At 44.2% G+C, this 10989-nt stretch overlaps 1 protein-coding gene across 1 annotated transcript; it reads left to right on the plus strand.

Moving 5' to 3' along the window:
* Positions 1-3179: 3179 nt before the first annotated feature.
* Positions 3180-8643, plus strand: LOC110490216 (arg8-vasotocin receptor-like). The gene is made up of 2 exons (XM_021563483.3): positions 3180-4321; positions 5431-8643. Exons 1-2 carry the CDS (start codon positions 3391-3393, stop codon positions 5733-5735), a joined length of 1236 nt encoding a protein of 411 aa, XP_021419158.1. The 5' UTR covers positions 3180-3390; the 3' UTR covers positions 5736-8643.
* The last annotated feature ends 2346 nt before the right edge of the window (positions 8644-10989 follow it).

Below are 10989 nucleotides of genomic sequence, written 5' to 3' on the forward strand. Positions count from 1 at the left end.
GAAAGCCGGTCTACATATGAAGAGCAGTGGTTCTCAGTCCTGGGGTCTCAGCACAGCTGATTCAGTTGATCAACTCATCAAGCTTCGAGTGGTATTTCTGTATTCATTCTTTGATATGATCCTGTTATTGTCACATGCTATATATGCACGTGTGTGCCCATTCATCTTGATATCCAATGTTTTCATGAGTTGTTATAAGGGATATTATACTTTAGTAATCCACAATGACCCAGTGATGTAAAAGTCTAATAATTACATTGTCTTCCATATTACTACAGATACCTTGTAACTGGAGATTCCTTCAAAACGATTGCCTACAGTTAACATATAGGGCACTGCAAGGTTGGGTGACCAGGGCCACCTGGGACTGCCTCCTGGGGGAATTCAGGTGTGTGAAGGCTACCTGTGTCCTGCATAACTTGATGAGGATGGACACGAGGACCAGGAGGGGATGTGCAGCTTGCCGCCGTGTGCCAGAGTAGACGTCTGCTGCTCTGTGAGATGTTTCAAGGATGGGGTCTAACAACGCAGCAAGAGAGGAAATCTATGTGCGGGAGATCTTCACCTCCTACTTCTTCGAAGATGTTGCTGTTCCCTGGTAACACCATTGACTACACTATGCACAACCAAAGGCTCTTTTAAGAGCCATTGACATTGCAATAAGAGTATTCTTCCATTTACTTAACGATGTCAACAGCAGTTATTCAATTCCCAGTTTCTCTCCCTTTGATTTCAACTTCTCAGATGAGGGTGCTGTTTAGCCAAGGGTGTGATGTCTGTACAGAAACAAAACAGGCTATTTTAAATCACCCATATTGATTTTTAAAAAACAATTAGACACGCTATAACCCACACACTCATGTATCAATATGATTGATGGATTGTGTTGTGCAGTAAGCAGGATTAGGTGTATAACTGTGGCTCCTTCCACCTTCAAAAAATAGGCAAGAGGGCCAACCATGGAGAATAGTAAGATAATTCATTATTTCTATAACTACTCTATATTGTTTGTCCCGTGTGTCCGTTCATGTTTTTCTGCATTAAGTACTCTGCAGCCACTTAGTGTGGTGTGGACACTAGGAGAGGCCGCACAGAGCTTCCTTTTGAACACAGTCACTTTAACTACCTTATTTTTCAATAACAGTCTCGTTCAATTCATCCCTCTCTCTTCTCCCTAAATCCTCTAGGTTATATCAGCTGTGTCAGTGAACCCCTCCCACATCTGAACTGGCTACATAGAGGGCACAACATGATCAGAGGTTAGAGGTCACTTGGTCAGGTCAACATGAAGTATTATTAAAGAGATGCTTTACATTGAAATAGAGATGAAGTAGTCCCAGAGTTAATGATCCAAGGTCAGTTTTGCATTTCACTTCCTGATTGATGACTAACAACGTTAGAATAAAAATAAGGCTTAAACATGCTCTCTCTCCATCTGTCTCTTGTCTGCAGATATGTTTTGATGTGAGAGGGGATGCCAACCCCCAGTCCTATCATCGCCACCTCACCTGCTTTTAAGATAACCTTTGGGCTGTCGAGTGATACTTATGTAATGGTGAGGAACTGAGAATATTTAGGTAGCACTGTGATTCATGAATCATATGCTGCCTTCCCTGCTCCTATGTTTTACCTCTTTCCCTTTCCCTTTTACACCTCTCCCGCCACCTCTTTCTTCATAATGCACAACAGATGTGCATTGAAGTACAGATTGAACTTGAATTTATAACATTACCATTATAATATTTATAATGCATGTATTTATAACACTTGGATAATGAGATTTTCAATAAAGCATTTTACATTCTCTACTGGTTGAAATTAAGTCTAATTTGATTAAATACTACAACTATCCTGTGTTTATCAGATCAATGCAGATGAAGGGCATTCGGTATTGAGATGAACCAGTTTTAGATTATTTACATGATGCATTGGAAGTGTAGTGTACTGTTTTTCTGTATATATGAATTACAAACCAGCCTTTAACTATTTAAATCCTGTTTCTAGTCTATTAGCTTCAATGTGTAACTATTGATGTCCCAGGACCAAAATTAGCAAACCCTGTTGAAGTGTATAATTGTAATACATACATGCAGACACAGTCATTCAAAGACTGGAATTTGATACTCCTGTTATTGGATATGACTAAAAAATAATCTCAAAGACATTCATACCTGAACTGCACATTTATATGCCAAGGTAGAGTACATGATCAGTGAATATATTAAAATGTACAGACTACAATGTGGGGATCTCAATTATGGTAATAACTACATGTATATACAACTTGCATCCTTGGCAAAGTTTTATTATATTCTACTCAATCCATAGGCTTCATTAATGTAATTCAGACTGTTTTGAAGTTGATACAACTGGCTACGATAGCTGAGGTTCATAGCTAGGTTCTGAACTAATATGTATACCAAACGTCTGGGTCTATACACAGATCGGCTAGATAGCTAGCTACACATCCATAGGCATACAGGTATTTGTTCCATCACTGCACACTAAGCAAGAACATAGCTAGCTAGCTACGTTATTAAATCTATCTGCATGGCATGCTTACAAAATTGTACATTCAATTTACAGTTAATACTTCAGCTAGCTAGATTCTATACATCCACTGTTTCACAAGACGACAGATAAAGCCCCCCTAAAATAGGCCTAGCGACGTCCCTGGTCCACACAATGTGGAAAAGTCCCTCTGGTATCACAGTAATATGATAAACATCACAGAAAAACATTACATGACATCAGAACATCTCATCATCTCAAATACAAAAATGGGTCACCTTACATGTTTTAAAAAAGATTGTTGTTACCTTTTCAAAAATGATTCTTAGAGGTTTGATAAGTACATGGATATGGAATACTGACCAGTAGCGCACATTGTGAATATTTACCCACTGATTGCACCATTCGTTATTGGGCTTTGTAGTACAGATTCTGGAGACATTTACAATATAAAACATCGATGTGTTCCCTATTTACTTGCAAGTGGTAACGACTCTTTCAGAGAAATTCCACAAATACAAACAATAATGTTTGCCATACATGTTGTTTCTCTCTGCTGTTGTTTTTGTGTCCTAGGCTGTTTAGAGGCTGTTGGCGACGAGGAGGGTATTGGCGGTCTCTGGGGTATACACTTATTTAAAAAGGGTTGGTGGCGACTGCGCACAGATACAGTTTCACACCATGAAGTGCTCCACATCTTTGCCAAGCCAACACAAATGTTGGTCTGTGCGCAAAGAGCGAGTTTATGTAGACGATAGACTAAGAATTGCTCAAATTTAAAGCTAGGTGGCAGCAGGTGTCGTGCACGCGGATTGGTTCAGGAGAGTCAGGCACTTCTCCGGAGACGCATTCTTCCCTTCAGAGAGCTCACTCACCCTCATGGAAGAAAATGTGAACATAGGCTTCGACCCTACCGGCAAGCCGGGGATGATGGAGGACCCTGGGAACGACACCGGCACTTTTGGGAACTCCAGCGACCCGTTTGGCCGGAACGAGGAGGTCGCCAAGATCGAGATCACGGTGCTTAGCGTGACATTCTTCGTGGCTGTGGTGGGGAACCTGAGCGTGCTGCTGGCCATGTACATGAGCCGACGGAAGCCCTTGCGCATGCACCTGTTCATGAAACACCTGAGCCTCGCGGACTTGGCTGTGGCCTTTTTCCAGGTGCTGCCGCAGCTCTGTTGGGAGATCACCTTCCGCTTCTACGGGCCTGACCTTCTGTGTCGTATCGTCAAGCACCTGCAGGTGCTAGGGATGTTCGCGTCCACCTACATGATGGTGATGATGACGCTGGACCGCTACATCGCAATCTGTCACCCGATGCAGAACATTCACCAGCCCACGCAGCGCGCCTATATGATGATCGGGGCCACCTGGGTGTGTAGTCTTGCCCTGAGCATGCCCCAGTATTTCATCTTCTCACTGAGCGAGGTCCGCCCGGGCTCGGCCGTGTATGACTGCTGGGGACACTTCATCCAGCCGTGGGGTGTGCGCGCCTACATCACCTGGATCACCGTGGGCATCTTCCTCGTGCCCGTGGCCGTGCTCATGCTCTGCTACGGCTTCATCTGCCGATCCATCTGGCTGAACATAAAGTACAAGACCCAGAAGAGCACGATTGCGATGGCACTTGTGACCAAGAATAGGCTGATCGGAAAGAGTTCAGTCAGCAGCATCACCACAATCTCGCGCGCCAAGCTGCGCACAGTGAAGATGACTTTCGTGATCGTGCTGGCGTACGTGGTGTGCTGGGCTCCGTTTTTCACCGTACAGATGTGGTCGGTGTGGGATGAGAGCTTTTCGTGGGATGGTAAGTGTTGTATTTCGGCTCTGAGCTGTGAGTTAGTGGCAGCGCGCGCTGGTGCCATGTCTCCGTTTATTGTGATTTTAAACATTCTATTATTGCTTAGGCCTACTTACTGAATAATATGTTGGTGATAGTGCACAGCATCAGCACATATTTCATGCATTACCCAAGGGGCTTCCCTAAAATCTGCTTCACTGCTCTCCAAATTTAGATAGCTTTTACGCAACAGTTTACCACGGATATAGTGAGACAAAAACTCTATGACTCCTTCTCAGATACATAGACCTAACTGAAACAAATAGACTATACAGACAGTCAATACGCATTACTTGAGCTATAGACTGTGCAAACTGGAGTCCTGGGGTACATTCTTGTGACCGCAATGGAATAACCGCGCACAAAAATATCTTACTGGAAGTAATTTGACGATCAGTTCTGTGCATTAACTCATAATCCATTGCCTTGATGAGGTCTGAATGGAGCTGATGTTATTCCATCTGCTGTGGCTTGATTTATGGGACAGTGCGGAATAGAAAAACAGCAGAATCACCTAAAGGCCATACATAAAGCAACCGTTGTGCAGGTGTGACAGACAGTTGTGAAAACGACCATCGGTCTTAGTTGGTGCATTCATCTTAGAGGCAATCATCAGTTGTTCATCTATTTTTAGACTTATAAGTGAAGAATACGTACCCGCTGATTATTGAAGAATATAACTCATAAATGCCCTATAAACTGTCGTACCACATTAGAACCGAAAACATGTGCTTGTTTTACGCCAATGTTAGTAAACAAAGTAAATGTGAACAAACACTGTATAACCTAAAAAATATGGTTAAAACCACAGTGCTTTAGGAAACTATTCAGATCCCTTGACTTATTCCAGGAGAGATGGATGCACTGACTCTAATCTCTCCTGGAGATCTCCAAACATTAATTAAATATTTTGCTGGAGAGTCAGTGACCCTTCAGAACTAGTGGCTTGCTGAGACTCCCTCGAGAGTATGCATAAATAGTGTGTGTCACTGCTAGTAGATAAACAGAACAAGCTTGAATGTTTTCTCCTTCACTGACTGGCCGACACCCCCTCTTCCCCGTGTCTCTCTCTCCAGACTCCGAGAACACCGCAGTCATCATCTCAGCTCTGCTGGCCAGTCTGAATAGCTGCTGTAACCCGTGGATCTACATGATCTTCAGCGGCCACCTCCTCTCTGACATGGTCCACTGTCTGCCGTGCTGCCGGAGGCTGTTCCACAGGTTCGGCCATCAGGATTCGAACAGCAGCATCCGCCACACCACACTCCTGACCCGGGTACCACTCCCGGCCCTACCCCGGCGGAGCTCAGAGAAAAGCTCTTGCAAAGATTGCATTCACCACTCCCACAGGAACTGTCAATCAATCCCGGTGGAGTCTTGACCCCGTGCTCACACTAAACACTGTCCATATGGTTCAGTTTATGTGCCACAGCGACGACGGCTGTCGTATGTTCAAATCAAATCAAATTTTATTTGTCACATACACATGGTTAGCAGATGTTAATGCGAGTGTAGCGAAATGCTTGTGCTTCTAGTTCCGACAATGCAGTAATAACCAACGAGTAATCTAACTAACAATTCCAAAACTACTACCTTATACACACACGTGTAAAGGGATAAAGAATATGTACATAAAGATATATGAATGAGTGATGGTACAGAACGACATAGGCAAGATGCAGTAGATGGTATCGAGTACAGTATATACATATGAGATGAGTATGTAAACAAAGTGGCATAGTTTAATGTGGCTAGTGAAACATGTATTACATAAAGATGCAGTAGATGATATAGAGTACAGTATATACGTAGACATATGAGATGAATAATGTAGGGTTTGTAAACATTATATTAAGTAGCATTGTTTAAAGTGGCTAGTGATATATTTTACATCAATTCCCATTATTAAAGTGGCTGGAGTTGAGTCAGTGTGTTGGCAGCAGCCACTCAATGTTAGTGGTGGCTGTTTAACAGTCTAATGGCCTTGAGATAGAAGCTGTTTTTCAGTCTCTCGGTCCCAGCTTTGATGCACCTGTACTGACCTCGCCTTCTGGATGATAGCGGGGTGAACAGGCAGTGGCTCGGGTGGTTGTTGTCCTTGATGATCTTTATGGCCTTCCTGTGACATCGGGTGGTGTAGGTGTCCTGAAGGGCAGGTAGTTTGCCCCCGGTGATGCGTTTTGCAGACCTCACTACCCTCTGAAGAGCCTTACGGTTGTGGGCGGAGCAGTTGCCGTACCAGGCGGTGATACAGCCCGACAGGATGCTCTCGATTGTGCATCTGTAGAAGTTTGTGAGTGCTTTTGGTGACAAGCCGAATTTCTTCAGCTTCCTGAGGTTGAAGAGGCGCTGCTGCGCCTTCTTCACGATGCTGTCTGTGTGGGTGGACCAATTCAGTTTGTCTGTGATGTGTACGCCGAGGAACTTAAAACTTACTACCCTCTCCACTACTGTTCCATCGATGTGGATAGGGGGGTGTTCCCTCTGCTGTTTCCTGAAGTCCACAATCATCTCCTTAGTTTTGTTGACGTTGAGTGTGAGGTTATTTTCCTGACACCACACTCCAAAGGCCCTCACCTCCTCCCTGTAGGCCGTCTCGTCGTTGTTGGTAGTCAAGCCTACCACTGTTGTGTCGTCCGCAAACTTGATGATTGAGTTGGAGGCGTGCTTGGCCACGCAGTCGTGGGTGAACAGGGAGTACAGGAGAGGGCTCAGAACGCACCCTTGTGGGGCCCCAGTGTTGAGGATCAGCGGGGTGGAGATGTTGTTACCTACCCTCACCACCTGGGGGCGGCCCGTCAAGAAGTTCAGTACCCAGTTGCACAGGGCGGGGTCGAGACCCAGGGTCTCGAGCTTGATGACGAGTTTGGAGGGTACCATGGTGTTAAATGCTGAGCTGTAGTCGATGAACAGCATTCTCACATAGGTATAACTCTTGTCCAGAAGGGTTAGGGCAGTGTGCAGTGTGGTTGAGATTGCATCGTCTGTGGACCTATTTGGGCAGTAAGCAAATTGGAGTGGGTCTAGGGTGTCAGGTAGGGTGGAGGTGATATGGTCCTTGACTAGTCTCTCAAAGCACTTCATGATGACGGAAGTGAGTGCTAGTCATTTAGCTCAGTTACCTTAGCTTTCTTAGGAACAGGAACAATGGTGGCCCTCTTGAAGCATGTGGGAACAGCTGACTGTGATAGGGATTGATTGAATATGTCCGTAAACACACCAGCCAGCTGGTCTGCGCATGCTCTGAGGGCGCGGCTGGGGATGCCGTCTGGGCCTGCAGCCTTGCGAGGGTTGACACGTTTAAATGTTTTCCTCACGTCGGCTGCAGTGAAGGAGAGTCCGCATGTTTTGGTTGCGGGCCGTGTCAGTGGCACTGTATTGTCCTCAAAGCGGCAAAAAAGTTATTTAGTCTGCCTGGGAGCAAGGCATCCTGGTCCGTGACTGGGCTGGTTTTCTTTTTGTAATCCGTGATTGACTGTAGACCCTGCCACATACCTCTTGTGTCTGAGCCGTTGAATTGCGATTCTACTTTGTCTCTATATTGACGCTTAGCTTGTTTGATTGCCTTGCAGAGGGAATAGCTACACTGTTTGTATTCGGTCATGTTTCCGGTCACCTTGCCCTGATTAAAAGCAGTGGCGCTTTCAGTTTCACGCAAATGCTGCCATCAGCCCACGGTTTCTGGTTTGGAAATGTTTTAATCGTTGCTATGGGAACGACATCTTCAACACACGTTCTAATGAACTCGCTCACCGAATCAGCGTATTCGTCAATGTTGTTGTTTGACGCAATACGAAACATATCCCAGTCCATGTTTAGGTGGAGGCTTAATGGAAGCAATGTGAACAGAGTCAGTGCATCCATCTGTCCTGGAGATTGTGTTTCTGCTCAGAGAGGTATTCAACGCTCATCAATCCGTCAGTGGAAATGTGGCAGGCTATAACTAGGATATCCTGTCTCTTCTTGCTAAATGTGAACTGACACAGTCAGGAGGCATCTAAAACACTCTATTATGTATGCTCTTACAGGCTCTTATGGGCCCAGACTCAAGCAGCGATCAGAATCATTGCCATTAACCAGTCATTCCAAATGAACCGAGAGGTCAGGTCTGTCAGTATGTGTTGTTCAGTAACTCATCATATGCCTAATATATGGTAATTGCAATTTTAAATTACAGGTTGACTGTGACTTGATGATTGTGTTGTTATGTTTACGTTTACAATACATTGTCCCATTAAACATGTTTATAAAATGTTTTTAAAAGGTTGAATAAAAACAATATACTGGAACACACCACTCTTCTTTCTCCCTTCATCACTCTCCCCCAACGAACCGCTCTCTACCCCTCTCCCCTTCAAGCCCTTCACTCCATCTTTGTGAAGTATGTTGTTGTTTCCTTCATTGACTTTTCATTGTCCCTTAGGGTTTCCAGTCTGTGAAAGTTGATAAGATTGAAATTAGTCAGTTCGGTGTTGAGTGTTCTGTGGGGAGTGTCGAGGCGGGAGACTGGCACCTGGATTCCATTCCATTCTAAATACATTTAGATAAAAGCCATGCATCAACATTTGATGTTATTGTAATCATATGACATATTTGAAGTGTACAGCATATACCAAATCAAATGTAATTTGTCATATTGTAGTGGTCTGGGTGTAGCTGGTGCAGAGGAGTCAGGCGCAGGACAGCAGAGATGAGAAACAAAAGTAACTTTACTCAAATATTCCAATAACATGTCGTTATACCCACAATAACGGAAACGAACATACATAAAACAATCACGCATAAAAACCATGGGGAAAACAGAGGGTTAAATAATGAACATGTAATTGGGGAATTGAAACCTAGTGTGTAAATCAAAGACAAAACAAATGGAAAATTAAAAGTGGATCGGCGATGGCTAGAAGGCTGGTGACGTCGACCACCGAACGCCGCCCGAACAAGGAGAGGGACCGACTTCGGCGGAAGTCGTGACACATGCGCTGAATACAACATTGAAATGCTAACTTACAATCCCTTAATCAACAATGCAGTTAAGAAAAAAAAAGTGTTAAATAAAAATTTAAAGAATTAAAGAGCAGCAGTAAAATAACAGTAGCGAGGCTATATACAGGAGGTACCGGTACAGAGTCAATGTGCGGGGTCACAGGTTAGTCAAGGTAATTGAGGTAATATGAACGTGTAGGTACAGTTAAAGTGACTATGAATAGATAATAAACAGAGTCGCAGCAGTGTAAAAGAGGGGTGTTAGGACATTGCAAATAGTCTGGGTAGCCATTTGATTATCTGTTCAGGAGTGTTATCGCTTGGGGGTAGAAGCTGTTAAGAAGCCCTTTGGACCTAGACTTGGTGATCCGGTACCGCTTGCAGTGCGGTAGCAGAGTGAACAGTCTATGACTAGGGTGGCTGGAGTCTTTGACAATTTTTAGGGCCTTCCTCTGACCGCCTGGTATAGGGGTCCTGGTTGGCAGGAAGCTTGGCCCCAATGCTGGGCCGTACGCACTACCCTCTGTATGTCATGGCACAAGGCGAGATGCAGACACAGGAGGCAGATGGTTGGAGTCTTACAATGTTTAATAATCCAAAAAGAGTAGGCAAGAGAATGGTCGTGGACAGGTAAAAGGTCCAAACCAGATCAGAGTCCAGGAGGTACAGAGTGGCAGACAGGCTTGTTGTCAAGGCAGGCAGAAAGGTCAGGCAGGTGGGTACAGAGTCTAAAACAGGCAAGGGTCAAAAAGCAGGAGAACGGAGAAAAACGCTGGTTGGCTTAGAAAATATACAAGATGAACTGGCATTGAGAGACAGGAAACACAGGGATACATTTTCTGCCTTAGAAGAAGATGGAGCTTTTGGCAGGAGAGCGCACAGTATAGCACAGTACTGGGTAAGAGTCTCACACATGGTAGACATATTGTAGAGTGTAATTGTGCGTGTGGTGCGTCTCTGGAAAAAGACTAGTACTTGAGGAGGAATGGCAAAGAAGAGGGATAATCAGATCCAGTGCTGCCTTTGGCTGCCCAGTCCCACAGAATCACTTCACCCTCTCCTGAGAACAAACAGTACCCATCATATCACGTATAGTACATCTGATTATATAGAGTTGACATCAAAAACATTCTCATCTTTAACAATAACTCAAGAAACCTATTCTGACAGATACCTCATAGAACAATGGGATTATAGAGTTGAGATCAAACACATCATCTTCAACAACCTATTCATCCTCTACCAAGGACATGCATATCACATCAGCTGCTATAAAACGTATTATCAACAACACCTGTACAACCTATTACAAGGGAGAGATGCCCACGTAATCTGACCAGACTAGTGAAAGATCAGACTGATTGAAATATATTTAAACTACCTCCAGAAGGTTTTTGATGTGTCTGAATGAGCTGTTCAACAGCAATATAAGACTTCTCTGTACTTACATAAGAGAAAAGAAAGTGTCTGAACTGAAAACTATGAGGAGAGAGGAAGTTATAGGAAGTGAATCCCCGTGTTGGCAGACTTCTGTGCAGTCATTAAAAAACAAACAGATCCTACATCAACAGCAGCTGCATAAATCATCTGCAGAAACACAAGGAGAGGTGTTTTATCATAATGTACTATTAATCGAGGGTAAGCCCTTTGAT

The sequence above is a fragment of the Oncorhynchus mykiss genome, chromosome 15 (genome assembly GCF_057628025.1).
Source record: "Oncorhynchus mykiss isolate SJ-2025 chromosome 15, ASM5762802v1, whole genome shotgun sequence".
NCBI lineage: Eukaryota > Metazoa > Chordata > Actinopteri > Salmoniformes > Salmonidae > Oncorhynchus > Oncorhynchus mykiss.